The 22,624-nt window shown below is 41.4% G+C and overlaps 1 protein-coding gene across 1 annotated transcript in view; it reads left to right on the plus strand.

Moving 5' to 3' along the window:
* The window catches only part of LOC140453410 (receptor-type tyrosine-protein phosphatase U-like), a 476,064-nt gene that overhangs the window by 116,122 nt on the left and 337,318 nt on the right, over nt 1-22,624 (plus strand). The window contains exon 7 of the mRNA XM_072548057.1: nt 9,640-9,911. Coding sequence (XP_072404158.1) covers nt 9,640-9,911 — 272 coding nt within the window. The remainder of the gene's footprint in view (nt 1-9,639; nt 9,912-22,624) is intronic.

A 22,624-nucleotide genomic window follows, 5' to 3' on the forward strand; every position in this document is an offset into this window, starting at 1 on the left:
GTTTAATCAAGAAAGAACCCACTCTATTCACTACTGCAGATTTTCTGTAGGCCACACTTAAAAGTATTCACTTATCTGTTTCTGTACTGTGACTTTGCCCAAGCAGTTCCTCCAAGATCAGTTGTGAATTTCACTGTTTGTTAATTTTCCAGATGCACTCCGATGTCTAGCGATACATAAATTCAAACAGCAAAGGTAGTAACTATGCAGGTTTACTGTGGTTTCAGTTTCTTTCTCTCTCTTTCCTGCACTGACCTCACCATGTGCTTCCTTTGTCTATTCTTCTCCCTTTTAAAACTGCTGTTGAGTTGGAAATTTTGATCCCAGCAAGACTTCACAATTTGTTATGGACTAGACCAGACCCCACAAAATATTTTAAAAAGGTAGCTTAGACTCTAACTTTTTCTTATTTTAAAGGCAAATGTGACATGCTGTGTTCCAGAAGCAATTCAATCGGTCAAACTACTTGACGTGAAGCAAAATATGATTTATTTAAATTCTATCATTACAATATAACAAAGGAAAGAAGAACTTAGAATAACTTAAATCTACTGAATAATAGATTCAGTAACAATTACTAATTAACTGTTCCAATATAGTAACATTTCATAAATACACCCTTTGGCAAAAAAAGCAAATTCAGAAAATTAGATTCGTCTCTCAGATAACCCAGCAGCAGAGAGAAACCCCAGTTTCTAACGGCAATTGAAAGAGGGAAAAGATAGCATCTACTTCTTCAAAACGCCAGCAGCTTTGGCTCTGTTGAAACTCCAACAGCAACTGCTTAAAGCTAAACCTAAAATCAGAAAACAAATCAAAAAGCTTGGTCTGTGAGAGTTAGTCACACCTATCCAGGCTGTTTCTATTGTTCTAACTTTCAAAAAAAAAATCTCCAACACCTCCCAAGCTGATGACTTTGAGTCTTCACTTAACAGCTCTACACCTCTTAAAAACTCTCTCCAAAAACAAAGGACAAAATAACCTCTTAAAGCCACAACATAATCACAGCCACAGTGACCACAATATGATTGAACTTTACTTACAGATTAAGGGAGAGAAGTGTACGTCCAAGAATGCTACTTTGAATTGAGGGCATGAAAGCACAGGTAGCGAAATGATAAGCAATTTAAGTTAAGAGATAGGTCAATAGAGATGCAGTAGCAAATAATTAAGGTTGTAGAAAACATAGTATAGATACATTCTAACAAATGAGAACCATTCAATGAGACAGGCCCATCATCCATGATCAATGAAAAAGTCAAAGATTTGTATCAAACTCAAAGAAAATAAATATACTTCCACAACGATTGGTGACATGTCAGAAAATTTGACAGAATATGAAAAAAAAATTACCTAAGGAGAAGGGAGGGAAAATATAGATTGCAAATGTTAGCCAAAAATTTAAAAATATAAAAAAATGGAGTTAACAAAAAAGTGATGACCAATAGAAAGTTAATAATAGAGGATAAAGACATGACAAGATGAATTGATCAGATATTTTCCATTGGCCTTCATGAGGGAGGTTACAAATAGCATCAGGGAAACAGTTGAAAATCAGGAACTGAAAGCAAGATGACTCAAGAAAATTACAATTATGTGATGATGCTGTGACCTTAAGAAGTTATTTTGTCCTGAGCAGAGGCACTGAGCAGTCTACCAGAACCATGAGAGTAAATAGCTTGAGAGGCCTTGAGTTTTTTTATTTAAAAACAGCTTGCTCTTGAGGATCAGGTCTTTTGGATTTTTAAGATTCGCTTTAAGCAGATGTTATAAGGATCTAAACGAAGTTGGAAACTCCAGTGAAAATTTCCTGTGCTAGTACTCTCTCCGCATTTTGTCTATTTTTAAAACCAGCTGGATGGGAGAACCGCGTGTGGCAATCTGTGTTTGAATTTTCCTTTTTGTAAAGGTGTATCTTTATGGGATGTTACTATATTGGAACAGTTAATTAGTAAGTTACTGTATCTATTATTCTGTTAAGTTTTTCAATAGTCAAGTTACTCTAAATTCCTCTTTCTTTGGTTGTATTTTAACTACAGTGTTTAAATAAATGGTGTTCTGCTTAATATTGCATAGTTTGACCAGTCACATTGCATCTGGAATATGCACTTCTTATTTGCCATTAAAAATAAGAAAATATTAGGATCTAGGTTATCATCTTAAAATATTTTGAGGGGTCAGGTTGGGTTCATAACGATTACCAGGGAATAGCACTGAGTAAATTGTTGCCAAGTCCTCAGGATTTTATCCCAGGGTCTCAAAAAAATGTAGCTAATGAAAGGGTTGATGCATTGGTTTTAATATTCCAAACTCATTAGATTCAGGAAAGGTTCCTTTAGACTGGAAAACAGGTAATGTAATTCCTTTATTCAAAATGGAAGGGAAGTAGAAATCAAGAAATTTCAGGCCAGTTAGCTGAACATTTGTTATCAGGAAAATGTTAGAAGCTATTATTAAAGACACTACAACAGGGCATTTAGATAAGTTGAAAGTAATCAAGCAGAGCCAACATGGTTTTGTCAAAGGGAAATCATGTTTAACAAGTTTATTGGGGTTCTTTGAAGTAGCAACTTCTGCTTTAGATGGCAATGAACCATTGAATGTGTTGTATTTAGAAGGCATTTGATAAAGTGACATATCAAAGGTTATTGTAGAAAATAAAATCTCCTGATGTACTAGGAATAAATAGGTCTTTCTCAGCTGACAGGAAATCATGAGTGGTGCATGGGGGTCAGTGATTGGATCTCAACTCCTTAACATTTATATAAATGATTTGCATGGAGGGGCCAAACGTATGGTAGCTAAATGTGCTAATGACACAAAGATGGTTAGGAAAAGGAGCTGTGAAGTTGCTGGAAGGAGCTTCTAAAGCGATATAGATAGGTTAGCTCTTTTTATTCATTTGTGGGACGTGGGCATCATCGGCTGACCAAAATTTATTGCCTATCCCTAGTTGCCCTTGAGAAGGTAGTGTGTTATGAAGGTGTAAGGGGTACTGTACCTCTAAGAGATTTGAAAGCGAGCAGGAACTTGGAGAGGCACAGAGAGACCAGAACAAGGTAACAATGTAAAGATTAGATTAGATTAGATTAGATTAGATTACTTACAGTGTGGAAACAGGCCCTTCGGCCCAACAAGTCCACACCGCCCCGCCGAAGCACAACCCACCCATGCCCCTACATCTACCCCTTACCTAACACTACGGGCAATTTAGCATGGCCAATTCACTTGACCTGCACGTCTTTGGAGTGTGGGAGGAAACCGGAGCACCCGGAGGAAACTCACGCAGACACAGGGAGAATGTGCAAACTCCACACAGTCAGTCACCTGAGGCGGGAATTGAACCCGGGTCTCTGGCGCTGTAAAGTTTGGTTACAGCAGCTAACACTGGCTGGGTTGCTATGAGAAAAACAAATTCAAATTCGGCCAATCAGTTTAAATTATGCCCCAACATACCAAACACCAATCAAGCTTGGATTTGGTATTTTGACAAGATTAAAACCAATGAAATGATCTGACATTCTGGGGTATCAGTATCAGACAGTTTGAACAGTTAGTCAGAGTAGCAAAGAGAGAACTGCCATTCGACCAACAGATGTACGCTACTAGTAAGAACTCTCAGGAGGTACCTGTTGAGAGAAGGAATTTGCACAGAAAAAAAAAATCAACACCAACCTGGAGAACACATCTACAAAGGAAGATACAAAGAGAAGTTTCAACAGCTGGCTGGTTTTGAAATTTGAATTTTTCTGTAAACCTTAATCAGGGGTTTTATGGGACCAGTATTGTAGAGGGGAAGGTAAAAGATAGGTTTAGATAAATGAGTTGTAAACAGTTGTTAGTTAATTATTCTCTGTTAAAAAGTTGTTAATTTTTACTTTAAATAGTGACTTTTGGGATATACAAAGTTATAAGTCACACAACTCCAGGTTATAGTTCAACAGGTTTATTTGAAAATACTAGTCCACAACCACCTAATGGAGCAGCACTCCAAAAGCCAGTGCTTCCAATTAAACCTGTTGGACTATAATCTGGTGCTGTATGGTTTTTAACTTTGTACGCCCCAGTCCAACACTGGCATCTCCAAATCACAACTTTTGGGATAATTCTTTGCCTCTTGAATTTTCACAGATTTAGGTGTTGCTGAACTAAATTAGCTGGTAGGGGGGTTACCTCGTGTCATAACAGGTGGTGAGCTGCCTTCTTCAACTGCTATAGTCCACCTGCTATAGGTTGACCCACAATTCCATTAGAAAGAGAATTCCATGATTTTAACCCAGTGACACTGAAGGAATACTGATATATTTCCAAGTCATGATAATGAGTGGCTTGAAGGGGAATTTAAAGGAGGTGATGTTCCATGTATCTGCTGCCCTTGTCCTTCCAGATAAAAGTGATCAAAGGTTTAGCAGATGCTGTCTCAGTACATTTGGTGAATTTCTTAAGTGCACCTTGTAGTTCGCACATACTACTGCTACTGAGCATTGGTGGTGAAGGGAGCGGATGCTTGTGGATGTAGCACCAATCAAATAAACTGTTTTGTTCTGGATGGTGTTAAGATTCTGAAGTGTTAATACAGCTGCAACCAAAAAGGCAGATGGGGAGCATTCCATCACCCTTCTGACTTGTAGATGAAGAATAGGCTTTGGGGAGTCAGGAAGTCACTGCAGTATGCCTAGCCTCTGACCTGCTCTTGTAGCCACTCTTTCTGTGGTGAATCTAGTTGACTTTCTGGTCAATGGTAACTACCAGGATGTTAATATAGGGGATTCAGTGATGGTAACACCATTGAATGTTGACAGGTAATGGTTAGATTGCCTCATATTGGTGATGGTCATAGCGTGGCATTTGTATGGCATGAATGTTACATGCCACTTGTCAGGCTAAGCCTGGATACTGTCCAGATCTTGTTTTATGCACTGCTTCAGTATCTGAGGAGTCACAAATGGTGCTGAGCATTATGCAATCATTGGCAAACATCCTCATTTCTGATCTTATGATGGAGGGAAGGTCATTGATTAAATAGCTGAAGATATTTGGGTGTTACAATATCCCATCAGTTAAAATTTTAACACTGGTATTGAAGTTAATCTTTAATCAAATTGGATTATGTCTGCAGGAGCTAATTACTAAATATAACTGAAAACAAAAATTACTGGAGATCACAGCAGGGAAGGTAGCATGCACAGAGAGAAGGCAAGTTAACATTTCGAGTCTAGTTAACTCTTCATCAGAGCTCAGCTAGACTCAAAACAATAGCTTGCTTTCTCGCCATGGCTGCTGGATTATATCAGCACCCAACTAAATATTTAGAGCAGTTGTGAAAAAAGTATGTTAATTCCAGTCGTGTTTAGAAAATGTTATGACAGCATTAACACTCTTTAAATGGTTTCAGCATTGTGATTAAGAAATTAATGTATTCTATTAATTCTTTGAAGCATCAGGACTGCACATCATGATTTCAGTAGTTTTAGTATTTACTGTTACTGGGTACGTGGAATTTGCTTTAATTTCTGGGTTTAGGGACTTCACAACATTAATCTTGTGTTCAATACTTTAGCAAAAGTTAGCCCATCTCATGTTAAGTCATTCTCAGGTAAACAGATATTTTACAATACTGATACAAACAAAGTATTTAAAATATTTTTAATTTATGAACATTGCTTGTCAACAAACTTGGAGTTGGGGACCAATTTTATAAATACCTAATTTGACTTTATTGAACAATGGAACTAGTGAAGCAAGTCAGAAAAAATTACAAAATCTTTGTCACTTAAGAAATTCAAGAGTACCTAATTGCATCTCTGTTTGTTAAATTAATTATGTTTCTGACATAACTACTGCATGGGTACCTGAATATTTTAGCTTAACTCTGTTTTAAAATGAAATAAATATTAGCTGTTAAAACATTCAATAAAAAGCCAAAGAACTATGGATGCTGGACATCAAAAACAAAATCAAAAACAGCTGTAAAATCTCAGCAGGTTAGGCAGCATCTGTGGAGATAAAGCAGAATTAACATTTTAGATCCAGTGACCATTCTTCAGAACCAAAAATACGAAAAGTAAAATAATGAAGGTTTCAAAAATACCATGGGAAGGCTGCCAAGGTAATATTCTTATTCAAAACGGGAGACAGACAAAAACAGGTAACTACAGGCCAGTCAGCTCAACATTTGCCTTTTGGAAAATGGTTGAGTCTATTATAAAGGATGTAATAGCAGAATATTTAGAAATATATTATATAATCAAGCAGGATCAAGATGGTATCGTGAGGAGGAAAGCATGCTTGACAAACTCATTACAGTTATTCCAGGAAGTAACAAGGAAGATAATTAGTATATTTGGATTTCCAAAAATCATTGCTAGCGTACCACACATAAATTATTTAATAAGAGCCCATGATGTTGGGGATGGTATATTAGCATGGATAGAGGATTGGCTAACTAACAGAAAACAGATCATTGTGGTAAACAAGGCACGTTCAAGATAGTGAGCTGCCACATGGATTGGTACTGTGGCCACAATTATTTCCAATATACATGAATGACTTGGATGTTAGAGGCCATGGTATAATTGCCAAGATGGTGGTGGATGACACAAAAAGAGATGTGAAGTAAAATTGTGAGAATGACACAAAGAGTCTACAAAAAGAAATAAACAGGTTAAAACAAATAAGCCAAAACCTGGTAGATGATATATAATGTGGGAAAATGTAGTGTTATGCACTTTAGCAGAAGAATAGAAAAGCTGAGTATTATTTAAATGGGGAAAAGTCTGAAAAAAGTACAGGAGTTGGGAGGTCATGTTGCGGCTGTACAGGACATTGGTTAGGCCACTTTTGGAATATTGCATGCAATTCTGGTCTCGTTCCTATCGGAAAGATGTTGTGCAACTTGAAAGGGTTCAGAAAAGACTTACAAGGATGTTGCCAGGGTTGGAAGATTTGAGCTATAGGGAGAGGCTGAACAGGCTGGGGCTGTTTTCCCTGGAGCATCAGCGGGCTAAGGGGTGACCTTATAGAGGTTTCAAAATTGAGGAGCATGGATAGGATAAATAGGCAAACTCTTTTCCCTGGGGTGGGTAAGTCCAGAACTAGAGAGCATCAGTTTAGGGTGAGAGGGGAAAGATATAAAAGAGACCTAAGGGGCAACTTTTTCACGCAGAGGTTGGGACATGTATGGAATGAGCTGCCGGGGAAGTGGTGGAGGCTGGTACAACATTTAAGAGGCATTTGGATGGGTATATGAATAGGAAGAGTTTAGAGGGATATGGGCCGAGTGATGGCAGATGAGAGTAGATTGGGTTGGGATATCTGTTTGGCGTGGACGAGTTGGACCAAAGGGTCTGTTTCCTACTGTACATCTCTGTGACTCTGACTCCATAACTACAAGTTGAGTTCTGATTATTGAACTCCAAGGTAGTGAATGGTAAGTGTTAGTGTCTTTTGTTTTAGGTATTGAATTTGATTTGTTTAAAGAAGGTATGCCTTGTGTCGTAATGGCCAGTTCAGGGTCACTAAGAGTTTCCTGGAGGTTGCTGCAGGAGTTTCACAGAAAGTGAGCAAAGCAAAGCTTTTGGAATTAGCATACCAGCTGGAGTTGTGGTTGCCTTTGTCCATTATAAGATGGGAGGTAATTGCAGCAATAGCTCAACAATTATGATCACTGGAAATACCATCAGAATCTTTGGAATTGATTAAAATTGAACAATTTGAGTAACACTTCTACAACCCTTTTAGCTGTGATACTGTGTAATGGAATGACCTCTTGAAAACTAGCAGGCACATCCATTATGGTCAACAAATATTGATTCCCATTTTTCATTTTAGGGAGGGGTCCTATGCAATCAATTGAGGTGCTTCTAAAAGGTTCCTGAAATGATTCCTGGGATCAAGTGACTTTTATCCGAAGTTTGTACTGCATTTTAGTAGGGAGAAAGTGAGGACTGCAGATACTGGAGATCAGAGTCAAAACGTGCAGTGCTGGAAAAGCACAGCCGGTCAGGCAGCATCTGAGGAGCAGGAGACTCGGTGTTTTGAGCGTAAGCTCTTCAGTTTTAGCAGTGTGGTTGCTTCATTGACTGACTTATTGATGAATTGCTGAAAATTCCAGTGGATTGCAGATTCAGAAGGCATTGACAGCCTGAAAGCTGTGTTCTCATTGATAGCCACACCTAACTATGAAAAGCCATTCAAGGTGGCTATCAATGTGAGTGATGCGAGTGTCAGTGCTGTACTCTTACAAGAAGATATCAAAGATAGTAAGACCTATTGATTATTTTTACAGCAGTTTGAATGATCGTCAACTGAAATATACAAAAATTGAGAAAGAAACCTTGACCTTGGCATTGGTGTTACAATATTTCAACATTTACTTTGCCAGTAATTTGTTTGAGACAATTCTATTTACTGATCATAACCCATTAAAGACAACAATTTTGGAGAAATTGAAAGACAACAATTCCAGTCTGTTTAGATGGTGCTTATTATTTCAGCAAATCAATTTGAAAATTATACATGTGGCATTATGAGAGAACAAAATTGCCACTGTATTACTGGGACTTCGATGAATAAAAACGGAGGTGTTCAGTGGTGGGAATACAGATGACATAAACTATAGAAGTGAATGTTTACATGCTTATAATCAATGTAATGTATATGCATTATAATGTATTAATAGCATAAGACTAAGGATTTTTGAAAATGAATCCATCTATGTATATTGATTATCCATTTTGTTTAAGGGGGTGGTGTGATGTTGCTTTGGTTTTAAGAGGTTATTTGTCCTAGTTTTTTTTAAGACAAGACAAATATGCCAAGCTGGCTACTGAAGACCCATGACATAAACATTTTGGGAGGACTTAGTCTTTTTTTAAAGTTGGAACAATAGAAGCAGCCTGGCTGGGTGTGGTCATTTCTCACAGACCAGGATTTCTGGATTTTTTTAGTTTTTAGGTTTAGCTTTAAGCTGTTGCTGTTGGAACCTCAACAGGGCAAAAACTGCTAGAGTTTTGAAGAAGTAGATGCTATCTTCTGTTGATTACAGCTAGAAGCTGGGGTTTCTCCCTGCTACTAGGTTACCTGTGAAACAAATCTATCTTTCTGAACTTGGCTTTTTGTTAAGGAATGTGTTTATGGGATGTTACTATATTAGAACAGTTAATTAGTAGCAGTTATTCTATCTATTATTCAGTTAAGTTTTCAGTAGAGTTAAGTTATTCTAAGTTCTTCCTTCTTTTGTTGCATTTTAATGAAAGTGTTTAAATAAATTGTATTTTGCTTCACATTAAATAGTTTGACCAATTGACTTGCATCTGGAACACAGCACTTTACATTTGCCTTTAAAATAAGAAAAAGTTAGAGTGAAAGTTACCTTCTTTAAAATATTTTGTGGGACCTGGTCTGGTCCATAAGAGTCCCTTTGGTAACTGTTTACTATAAAAGTAATTAATCTTATCACATTGGACAAAAATAGGTCCAGTATAGCTTGTTCTCTGGTTGCTGCCATTGCATGCTCGTCTAATTAGTATTGAGATGCGAGTGCTTTATTTAATTTATTGCTACTCCAAGAAGAATAATACCTAGTTTGGCTACATTCTCATTGTTTCTGTCTATGAAATATGTTCTTCTTTTCTTTAGGCTCCTACATGATGGTGAACTCTTCACAGCACATTCAAGGCCAGAAAGCTCAACTGATCCTCCATTCTTTGAGTGAAAGTTATGCTCACTGTATCCACTTCAGCTACTTTTTATATGACAAAGATGGAGTTAGCCCTGGTTTACTCAATGTCTTCATCAGGGTCAATAATGGATCACTTGGTGATGCCGTTTGGAACGTATCAAAATCGCATGGAAAGCAGTGGTTACATGCTAAACTCGCTGTTGGTACCTTCTATCCAGATAACTATCAGGTACTAGCCCTAGTTTTTCTTTTTAGGAGAATAAAATGACATTCACACCTAAACTGTGTTCCTAAACAGTTTTGTCAAGACTGTGCAGGGGTTTGTAGAAATATTGCTTCAAAAATGGGAAGGGGAGAAATAAAGATACTTGCAGTCAGATGAGTTCATGTCACTCTTTGCAACATTTCAGGCATGTTAAATATCTGCCAAAGCTCATGGTGTGTATCATTACACTCTTGACTTGTGTCTTTGTAGACGTTGGACAGGATTTAGGGGAGTGAAGAGGTGAGTTACTTGCTGTGGAGTTCCTAACCACTGACCTGCTCTGGTAGCCACTATTTATTTGGCTAGTCCAATTCAGTTTATGATCATTGGTAACCTCCAGGATGAAGACAGTGAGAGAATCACCTTTGCATGTCAAAGGATGATGGTTGGAATCTCTCCTGTTGTAGTGAACCAGTGAAGGGATTCGGCAATTCCAGTCAACTTTAGTTTTGCTTGGGCTCCTTGATATTGCACTCAGTCAAATTTGCCTTTGATTTTAAAGGCAGTCACCCTCATTCACCTCTAGAATTCAACTCTTTTGTCCATGCTTGAACCAGGTTAGGAACCGAGTGATCTAGTGGAACCCAAACAGGCCATCATGAGTAGGTTATTGCTAAGCATGTGTGCTTGATAGCGCTATTGGTGACACGTTAAACACTTAACTGATTACTGGCCCATCACTCTATTCTCAGTCATCAGTTGGGTTGGATTTGTCTGGAAGAACAGGGAACTCAATCACCTGTAACTTTCCCTATAAGCTACTCACCTTTCTAACCTGGAACTGTTACCGTTCCTTCACTGTTACTGAATCAAAACTCTGGTACTTCCTTTCTAACAGTACTGTGGGTGTACCTACATCATGTGGAATGCAATAATTCGACAATGTATCTCACTACCATCTTTCAAGGGTAATTAGGGATGGCCTACATGTGACTCCAGAGCCGCAACAATGTGGTTGACTCTCTGAAATGGCCTAGCAAGCCACTCAATTGTATCAATTGCTACAAAGTTACAACAAAGAAATGAAACTGGACGGACAACCTGGCATCGACCATGGAACCGGAAAAGACAATGGCAAAAACACAAACAACTTTGTCGACCATGCAACGTCCTCCTTACCAACATGTGGGGGCTAGTGCCAAAATTAGGAGATATGTCTCACCAACTAGTCAAGCAACAGCCTGACATGGTCATTCTTACGGAATCATACCTTACAGATAACACCCCAGACACCAGAATTACCATCCCTGAATATGTCCTGTCCCACTGGCAGCACAGACCCAGTAGAGGCAGTGATACAGTGGTATGCAGTAGGGAGGGAGTTTCCCTGGGAGCCCTTGACATTGACTCTTGACCCCATGAAGTCTTATGGCTCCAGGTTAAACGTGGCAAGGAAACCTCTTAGTGGTTACCATGTACTGTCCTCTTTCAGCTGATGAATCAGTACTCCTCCATGTTGAACAACACTTGGAGGAAGCACTGAGGATGGCAAGGGCACATAATGTACTCTGGATGGGGGATTTCAATGTCCACCACTAAGAGTGGCTTGGCAGCAACATTACTGATCAAACGGTTGGGTCCTAAAGGATATAGCTGCTAGACTGAGTCTGCGGCAGGTGGTGAAGGAACCAACAAGAAGAAAAAACATACTTGACCTCATCCTTACTAATCTGCTGGCTGCAGAAGCATCTGTCCATGACAGTATAGGTAAAAGTGACCACCGCTCTATCCTTATGGAGACTACGTCCCGCCTTCACGATGAGAACAACCTCCATTGTGTTGTGTGGTACTATCACTGTGCTAAATGGGGCAGACTTCGAACCAATAAAGACTGGGCATCCGTGAGATGCTGTGGGCTAATAACCATAGCAGAACAGTACTCCAGCACAATTTGCAGCTCTTCCAGTACAGTTACAACACTGGCATCTACCTGACAATATGGAAAACTGCCCAGGTATGTCCTGTACACAAAAAGCAGGACAAATCCAACCTGACTAATTACTGCCCCAATCAGACTACTCTCCAACGTCAGTAAAGTGATGAAAGGGATCAATAGCAATGCTATCAAGCAGCACCTGCTCAGCAACAACCTGCTCAATGACTCCCAGCTTGTGTTTTGCCAGGGTCACTCAGCTCCTGATCTCATTACATCCTTGGTTCAAACATGGGCAAAAGAGCTAAATTCCAGAGTGAGGTGAGAGTGTGACAGCCCTTGATAATAAAGCCACATTTGACTGAGTATAGCATCAAGGAGTCCTGGCAAAACTGGAGTCAATGGGTATTGGGGACAAGCACTTCACTGGTTAGGGTCATACCTGGCACAAAGGAAGTTGGTTGTGGTTGTGGAGGGTCAGTCATCTCAGATCCAGGATATCTCTGCAGGAGTCCCTCAGGGTAGTGTCCTAGGCCCAACAATTTTCAACTGTTTCATCAATGACCTTCCCTCTGTCATGAGGTCAGAAGTAGGAATGTTTGCCAATGATTGCACAGTGTTCAGCACCATTCGTGACTCCTCAGATACTGAAGCATTCTGTTCTCAAATTCAACAAGATCTGGACAATATTCAGGCTTGGGCCAACAAGTGGCAAGTAACATTCGCACTGCACAAATGCCAGACAATGACCATCACTAATAAGAGACACTGTCATCACTGTGCCTCGACATTCAACTGTATTACCATCACTGAATCCCATACTGTCAACATACTGGGGTTACCATTGACCAGAAACTCAGCTGGACTCACCACATAAACCCAGTGGCTACCAGACCAGGTCAGAGACTAGAGGGATACTGTGGCAAATAACTCCTCTCCTGACACCCCAAATTCTATCCACCATCAACAAGGCACCCATCAGGAGTGTGATAGAATGTTCCCCACTTACCTAGATGGGTGTAGCTCCAACAACACTCAAGAAGCTTGATAACATCCACAGCAAAGCAACCTGTTTGATTGGTACCACATCTACAAACATTCAATCCCTCCACAACCAGCCCTCAGTAGCAAAAGTGTGTACTATTTACAAGATGCACTGCAGAAATTCACCAAAGATCCTTAGACAACACCTTCCAAACCCACAACCACTTCCATTTAGGGAAGCAGATACTTGGGAACACCACCACCTACAAGTTCCCTCCAAGCCACTCACCTCCCAGACTTTGAAATATACGTCCGTTCCTTCACATTCGTTGGGTCAAAATCCTGGAATTCCCTCCCTACCAGCATTTTGGGTCAATCCACAGCAAGTGGACTGCAGCGATTCAAGAAGGCAGCTCACCATCACCTTCTCAAGGGCAAAAGGGGATGGGTTATCAATGCTGGCCAGCCAATGACGCCCAAGTCCGACAAATGAATATAATAAAGGAACATCATCAACCATTTCTGATACTGCCAGTAGAATACTACCTTCAACCACCTTTTCCTTCCCTTCACTGTCAGCATTCCACAAGGATTGTTCTCTCTGAAATACCCTGGTCCAATCCTCTATCACTCCTGACACTGGTTCTGCTTGTACTTAGGCACTTTACAGCCATGAGGCCTCAACATTGAGTTCAATAACTTCAGAGCCTGACCTCTGTCTTCCATTTTGATATCAGACTGCCCCTTCACCCATAACAAGCTACACTGTCTTGGTGTCTTGTTGGCTTTGCCTTCAACAAAACAGACCATTTTCTCATTTTCCTACTTACATTTACATCTTCTTTAATACCATTAGCGCTTTGTCTTTTGCCCTAGGCACCCTCATTATCTGTTTCACTTGCTCTTCCTCCCCCTCTAACAATAGCGTATAAACCAACCATCATTTCCCAGTACCTCTCTGTCCTGAAGAAGAGTCATTATTAAAGCTTTACTTTCAGTTCTTTCTCAGATGCAGCTTGACCTGCTGAGTATCTCCTGCATTTCTTGGTTTTTTCCTAGAATGGGTGAGTTCTCTTGCAAGAGAAGGTTGGACAAACTAGGCATCTCATAGAGTCATAGAGTTGTACAGCATGGAAACAGACCCTTCGGTCCAACCGGTCCATGCTGACCAGATATCCCAACCCAATCTAGTCCCACCTGCCAGCACCCGGCCCATTTCCCTCCCAAACCCTTCATATTCATATACCCATCCAAATGCCTCTTAAATGTTGCAATTGTACCAGCCTCCATCACATCCTCTGGCAGCTCATTCCATACACATACCACTCTGTGTGAAAAGGTTGCCCCGGAGGTCTCTTTTATATCTTTCCCCTCTCACCTCTCAGATAAACATGAAATATTGTGGATGTTGGAAAATATGAAAGGAAAGTAGGAAGTTTTTTTTTAAATCAAGGTTTATATCTGCTTGAGTTTAAAACAGTAAGAAGTGACATTTGAAACCGAAAAGATGAATGCGTGATTTTTAGCTTTGAGGGATCTTGTACAGGATAGATACGGAGATTTGTTCACTCTTGTGGGAGAATCTTTAATCAGGCATCACTGTATAAAAATCAGACATTACCCATTTAAAACAGAGATGAGGTGATTTTATTTTCAGTCAGTGGATTGTGAATCTTTGCAATTCTTTTCCTGAAAAGGTGGTGGAAGTGGAATCATTGAATATTTTTAAGACCGCAGAAAAAGATTTTTATTAAGCAAGGATGAAAGTTGACCAGGGTAAGAGTGAATGTTGTTTTGAGGTTACAATCAGTTCAGGCATGATCATCTTGAATGGTAGTGCAGGCTTGAAGGGCTGAATGGCCTATTCCTGCTTTTGATGCTTAAAATCATACAATCCAGAAGAGGCTCTTCTGCCTGTTGAATCTGTATTGTCAAAAATATGTTAAATCTACACTACTCTCACTTTACAGCACTAAGCCCATAGCCTTGGATGTTATTGCATCTCGTGCTAATCCATTTTTTTTAAAAAAGGTTGTAAAATTTCCTGTCTTAACTAACTTCCCAGGTAGTGCATTTCAGATGCCTACCACCTCTGGAGGGAAAAAAAAATTCCTTAAGTTCTCTCTAAACCTTCTGCCTTTCACCTTAAAAATATGCCTCTTATTGTTAAACCTTCTGTGAAGGGGAACATCTTTTTTTCCACCCTGATTATACCCATCATAATCTTTTATACCTTATCAAATTCCCCTTCAACCTTCACTGCTCCAAAGAAAACAACCCAAGCTTATCTTGCCACTCTTCAAAACGAAGATACTCCCTCCCAGGCAACATCGTGGTGAATTTCCTCTGTGCCCCCTCCAGTGCAATCACATCCTTCCTATATTGCGGTGACCTGAACTGCATGCAATACTCCAGTGGGGGCTTAAAGTCCTGAATGACTTCAACATTCCCTCCCTGCTCTTATAAGCTATGCATCGCCTGATAAAGGCAAGTATTCCAAAAACTTGCTTAACTTCCTTATTAACCTGTCTTAGCACCTTCAGAGATCTGTGGACAAACACCCCAAGATCCCTCTTCTTCTGAATTTCTTAGTGTTCTACCATTCATTGAGTATTCCCTGTCTTGGTATTTCTTCCAAAATACATCACCTCATTTAATCAAGAGTTAAATTTCATCCACCACTCATCTGTCACCTGACTAATCCATCTGTATCCTCCCGTAACCTAAGATCTCCTTCATAACTGTCAACCACCCAGCCAACCTTCATGTCATCGACTTACTTATCTTCCTCCCCTCATTTACATATATCGCAAACAATGAGGGACACAGCATTGTTGTCAGAGTGCAACCTCATTTGATTGACCACATATTTAATTTTGTGCAGTTGGCTACCATACGTGTTAGTTCCTGAAATATATTGGCATTAGTTGCAAATTTTATTTGACAATAGAACATAAATTTATCACACAGAAAAGAAATAAGCAAAGCTAAATCTTAACACAAGCAACAAAACAAAGTTTCAAAGTGTTCCCAAAGCTATCCATCCACAAATAATCAATTGCAGAGAAATATCACTCCCATCTCAACTCTAAATTGATGTCTCCCTGACTTTTTTCACTTTCGTTTTCTTTGCTGGCTGAGATAATTTTACAATTTCTTTCCAAGTTTGCTGACGTGAACCAATCTGATAGTCTAAATTTTGTCAGATCAAAGATTTCTATCCAAATTCTCCAGCTTGGAAATTCACAAACCAAAACACTACTGCTATAGTGACTTTTTCCCTTCAACTAAAATTAAGTTGTTAGGAGGAAGTGACAACTTGCTTCTGAACCGAGACCTTGAACTTTTTTTTCTGATTTTGAAGTTTGATGCATTTAGTCGATGCGTGAGAGGGGGAGAGAGAATTGGGGTGATTGAGGAAAAGGTGTGAGTGAGTATGACGGAGGAGTGAGGACAAAGAGAGGAGTGAAGACAAAGAGAGGACTGAGAAATCCTTGCCTCTCCCCCTCTTCTTTCCCCTCCGCTTCTCTACATTTCTCCCTCTCTCTAAGCCCCAACTCTGTCCCGGCTCTTCTTCTGCTCATCCTCTCTGCTTGTCACACAATCTTTTCTCTTACCCTACTCTCCTCCTGCCTACCATCTCCTCTCTCCCCTGCCTTCCTCTCTCTACATCTTTCCCACTTCTTTACCCCTTTCTCTCCCCTCCTTATGGATTCCTCTCTTCCCCCTCAAGTTCCTCTCTCTACCTCTCCACTTTCACTTCCTGTCACCACCAGCTCTCTGCACTCGTCCTGATGCCTCTACCCCCACCTCCTCTGCCTCTCATCTTCCTTCTCTGTCCCCTCCTTTCCACAGTTCACCCTCTCTCTAACCCCTCCCCAACCTTCTGAGCATTCCTTCTCTGCTCCCTCCCACCCCCTCCTTCTCTCACCTGCCCAATCTCTATCCTGTCTCTTTCTCCCTCCTCCTGTTTCTACCCTCTTCCTCTCCACTACCTACCGCTTCTTTTACTTTCTCCTCTCTCCCACCCATTCTCTCTTTACTCTCTTGCTCTAATTGCTCCCTCCCTAATTCTCTCTCCCCCCTCATGCCCCACAATACAGTCTTCTCTCATGCCTCCCACTTGCTCCTCTCTCCTCCTCTTGTTCACTGACCCTTCAACAGCACTCCACTTCATAGCTGCCTCTGCTCTATCCCCTTTACCATTCCTCCTCCCTCCACCCCTCCTTTTTCTACCCCTCCTTTCTCCACAGCCATTCTCTTTACCCCCTTCCTCCCTTTGCCCTTATGCATTACAGAGATTCACAAGCAGAGAAACTTCACCTCTCGACTCTTTAATGTTCTATATAACTGGCTCCTGCAAGTTTCTTTGCCGTGGACGATGGATACAATTTGTTGAGTGCTTTCCATAAATGCCAGTGTGAACTTTCCATAAATTTGAGTGCAGAAGTGTTCTCAGTTCTAATAACCTGCAGATTTCTAAATAACCTTTCCCGCCTTAGAAGTTTCAAAGACTTTCTGACTTAAAAGGAAATTAGGAAGGCACAGAGTGGATGAGAAAGCATTGTGATTAGAATAAAGAAAAATGCAAAAGTGTTTTTTTTTAATATATGAAGATCAAGAGAATAATTAGGGAAATGATAGGGCCCTTTAGGGACCAAAGTGATAAACTGCGTGGACCCAGAAGACATGGGCACAGGCTTCATTGATTTAGTTTGCATTGCTTTTCACAATGGAAAAGAATGATGCAGATGCAGTCATCAGGCTGGAGGACTGTGAAATTAATGCAGAGAATCCTGTCCCTCAGGATTCCCTCCAACAACTTGCCCACCACCGACATCAGGTTTACTGGTCTATAGTTCCCTGACTTGTCCTTACTACCCTTCTTAACATGGTACCACTGTTTAAGAAGGGTGGTAAGACAAGTCAGGGAACTATAGACCAGTGAGCCTGACATTGGTGGTAGACAAATTGTCAGAGGGAACCCTGAGGGATAGGATATACGGTATTTGGAAAGGCAAGGACTGATTCAGGGTAGTCAACATGGCTTTGTACATGGGAAATCATGTCTCACAAACTCGATTGAATTTTTTGAGAAGGTAACAAAGACGATTGATGAGGGCAGAGTGGTGGACATGATCTATATGGACTTCATTAAGACGTTCGACAGGATTCCCCATGGGAGACTGATTAGCAAGGTTAGATCTCATGGAGTACAGGGAGAACTAGCCATTTGGATACAGAACTTGCTCAAAGGTAAAAGACAGAGGGTGGTGGTGGAGGGTTGTTTTTCAGACTGGAGGCCTGTGACCAGTGGAGTGCCACAAGGATCGGTGCTGGGTCCACTACTTTTCGTCATTTATATAAATGATTTGGCTGTGAGCATAAGAGGTAGAGTTAGTAAGTTTGCAGATTACACCAAAATTGGAGACGTAGTGGACAGCGAAGAAGGTTACCTCAGATTGCAATGGGATCTTGATCAGATGGGCTGAGAAATGGCAGATGGAGTTTAATTCAGGTAAATGCAAGGTCATGCATTTTTGAAAGCAAAGCTTAGCAGGTGTTATACAGGTAAAAGGTCATCGGGAGTGTTGCTGAACAAAGAGACCTTGGAGTGCAGGTTCATAGCTCCTTGAAAGTGGAGTCACAGGTAGATAGGATAGTGAAGAAGGCGTTTGGTATGCTTTCCTTTATTGGTCAGAGTATTGAGTACAGGAGTTGGGAGGTCATGTTGTGGCTGTACAGGACATTGGTTAGGCCATGTTGGAATATTGCATGCAATTCTGGTCTCCTTCCAATTGAAACTTAAAAAGTTCAGAAAAGATTTACAAGGATGTTGATAGGGTTGGAGGATTTGAGCTATCGGGAGAGGTTGAAAAGGCTAGGGCTGTTTTCTCTGGAGCGTCGGAGGCTGAGGGGTGACCTTACAGAGGTTATAAAATCATGAGGGGCATAGATAAGATAAATAGACAAAGTTTCATCCCTGGAGTTGGAGAGTCCAGAACTAGGGGGCATAGGTTTAGGGTGAGAGGAGAAAGATATAAAAGAGACAAAAGGCGAAAACGTTTCATGCAGAGGGTGGTACGTGTATGGAATGAGCTGCCAGAGGAAGTGGTGGAGGCTGGTACAATTGCAACATTTAAAAGACATCTGGATGGGTATATGAATAGGAAGGGTTAGGAGGGATATGGGCCGGGTGCTGGCAGGTGGGACTAGATTGGGTTGGGATATCTAGTCTGCATGGACGAGTTGGACCGAAGGGTCTGTTTCCATGCTGGACATCTCTATGACTATGATTCTAAAAAGAAGTTGCTAGAGGGTTTAACAATCTTAAGAGTGAATAAATCTGCAGGTCTGTGTGTTGCATGCCAGGCTGTTGAGGGAAAAGATAATGAAAACAGTGATTTTTCAATCCTTTCTGGCCAGAGGGCTGGTGGACTGCTAACACCCCGTTATCAAAATGGGGAGGGGGGTGGGGGTGTATAGATCAGAAAATTACAGGCCAATCAATCCAATTACAGCAGTGGGGGAGTTGTTAGAAAGAATTCCAAGGGACAGAATATATCTGCACTTGGAGAGGCATGGATTAATCAGGGATTGTAAAAACAAATTTGTCAAAGGAAGGTCAAGATTGACAAATTTGATCAATGTTTTTGAGACAATAACCAGGAATGTCATCAAGGGTCTTCACAGACTTTAGTAGGCTGTTGATAAAGTCCTTGGTATCAGAAACGTTTCTGAGACTGGGAGGCTGTTTCCAGTAGGGTTCAGTTGGGCTTGATGTTAGTACATTTGCTGTTTGTGGTGAACACTAATGATTTGGACATTTATATGTACTGGGTATGATCAAGACATCTGCAGATGATATGAAAATTAGTTGGGTGGTAGTGAGGAGGATAAGCATAAATTACAAGAGAATATCAATAGACTGGCTCAGTGGGTAGATTAGTGGCAAGTGGAGTTTTCCCTGGAAAAATGCAAGATAATGTATGAGGCCTAATAAGGCAAGGAAATGCACAGTGAAAGGTGGAACCTTGCAAAATGCATTTTCAAAAATCCCTGAAGGTAGCAGGACAGGTAGGTAAGAGGCATTTAGAAAATTCACCTTTAACAGCCTATGCATAGGAAACAAGAATAAGGAGATTACACAGAACTGAACACTGACATCTTTTTCAAACCACAGCTACTTGAACTACACCTCCTCACAACGCCCTCCTGTAAGAATGCTATCCCTTACTCCCAATTCCTCTGCCTCCACCGTATCTGCTCCCAGGAGGAGCAATTCCACTCCAGAACATCCCAGATGTCCTCCTGTTTCAAGGACCACAATTTCTGCTCCCATATGGTCAATAATGCCCTCCAGTACATCTCCTCTACTTCCAGTACTTCCATCCTTTGTTGCAGTTGGAGGGGTGGATTCAAAGATAGAACCATCCTGGTCCTCCCCTTCCATCCCCCTAATCTCCGTATATAGTGCATAATTCACTGTAATTTCTTTCCTCGTACAATCAGACTCCATCAGAGATATTTTCCTTCCTCACCCCTATCCACATTCTGCAGAGACCGTTCTCTCCACGACACTCATGTTAGGTCCACGCCCCCAAACAACCCACCCGTGACTCCTGGTACCTTCCCTTTCCACTGCAAGAGGTGTAAAACTTACGCCCACATCTTCCCCCCTCACCTCTGTCCAAGGTGCCAAATGATCCTTCCACATTCGGCAGAGATTTTCCTGCACACCCAAACAACACACCTAATGTGTCTGTTGCTCTTGATGTGGTCTCCTCTACCCTGGGAAGACAGGATGCCAACTTGTGGAACGTTTCAAGGAACATCTCTGGGACACATGCAACAAACAACCTCACCATCCCGGGGCCAACCACTTCAACTTGCCCTTCCAGTCCATCGAGGGCATGCAAGTCCTGGGCCTCCTCCACCGCCAAATCCAAGCCATCCGTTGTCTGGAGGAAGAACGCCTCATCTTCCACCATTGGACCCTCCAACCACAGCTACCTATTGCCTTCCCAGCTACCTTCCCACCAACCTCACCCCCACCCTCCTATTTATCTCTCAGCCCCCTTCCTCCCCCTCACCACCACCCCCAACCACCCACTAACACACTCCTGATGAAGGGCTTATGCCCGAAACGTTGACTCTCTTGCTCCTCGGATGCTGCCTGACTGACTGTGCTTTTCCAGCACAAAACGTTTTGACTCTGATCACCAGGATCTGCAGTTCTCACATTTTCCTGTTCAAGAACCATGTAAAAGGCTGGCCAGGTCAGAACAGAAGTATTGCTTGCAGGTCTAGTCTCCACATCATTGAAGGAATGCAATTGAACTAGTTTGGGTGAGAGGGTGGTGCCTGCGTTGGAGGGTCAGAAATACAAAGGAAGTTTGGATACTGAAATAACTGCACAGAGGCTAGTTCCCATCACCAAGTCACCCTTTATTTACTAGTGCACATTACACTGGCTGTGGTCATCCACCTCAGAGTCAGTCCTCAACTGAGGAGGTTCTATTCTCATGGTTATTTATGAATTCAAAAAAAATTAAAATAATTTTGCAGAAATTGACAAACACATGACAAACTAACAAACAGTTAACAGTCAAACAAACTACAAAGAAACAGGGTCCTGAAAACAAATGCCTTAAGTCCCCCTATAACCAACAGGAAAAGCAATACACAGAACCAACAAAGTAAACCACATCGTAATCCTCCAAATAAAAACACACAGCTAACATCCCCCAATGAAATTAACTCTCCCAGGGATTCACAATATACGTATGGAAACATGGTTCAACACAACCTACACAATAATATACAGCATATATATAATATACACAACCGTACAGTGCAAACCATGAGGGGCAGAGTCCAATCACAAAACATGGGCTACCCCCAACACAGACCACTCCCAAAGTTTGCCATCTGACCCAGAATCCACTTCCCAAACCGGAACCTGTTTGCAACAGCAAGGTTAGTTCTTTACGGCAGGTCCTCCTCCTGTTGGCAGTGTGCACACATTGCACAGTAAGGCTGGGCTCCCTCATGAGGTCCAGTCTGCTCACACCACCGCAATCTGCTCCCAAAGGCCTAGCCAACATACAATGAATTGGCCCAATCAACGAGAACGGGACCACCACTGACGTTCAGTCCATGCACAGGAATTGCGCAGGGCTGGAAAGAAGTTCAGTCCAAACAGCTGACCCTAGAACAAAGAATAAGTGCCACCGCCAAAGTGCTTCTTCCAGTCCCACATATTCTCCAAAATCACAATACCGCTGGTTGCAACTAGCTAGCTGAAAAGCCAGTTCCCCAAGAAAAAGGAATAAAACCAAGAGTGCCACTGGCTGTAGCCAGCTAGCTTAAAGTCAGTTCCTCAAGGAAGAAAAAAAATACAGCACCGTTAACAGAAAAAAGCACCCCACCAAACTACTGGCTGTGGTCAGCCAGCTCAATAGCCAGGAACCCAAGGGCACACTGGCTGTGGTCAGCCAGCTCAATAGCCAGGAACCGAAGGGCACACTGGCTGTGGCGAGCCAGCTCAAGAACCAACTCGCCACAAACAAACAAAAACAGAATCTCCAATCCAATGGCTGTGGCCAGCTAGCACAAAAGTCAATTCACCACAAGAGAAGGGATAGAAACCCCCAGTTCACTGTCTGTGGCCAGCCAGCTCAAGAGTCAGTTCATCAAAAAGAAAAACCACAAACAAAAACCCCCAAGGCCACTGGCTATGGCCAGCCAGCTCAAGAGACAGTTGCCCACAAACAAATAAAACCAAAAACCAAAACCCACAATAACACTGGCTGTATGG

Source organism: Chiloscyllium punctatum, chromosome 27 (assembly GCF_047496795.1).
Source record: "Chiloscyllium punctatum isolate Juve2018m chromosome 27, sChiPun1.3, whole genome shotgun sequence".
Taxonomy (NCBI): Eukaryota; Metazoa; Chordata; class Chondrichthyes; order Orectolobiformes; family Hemiscylliidae; genus Chiloscyllium; species Chiloscyllium punctatum.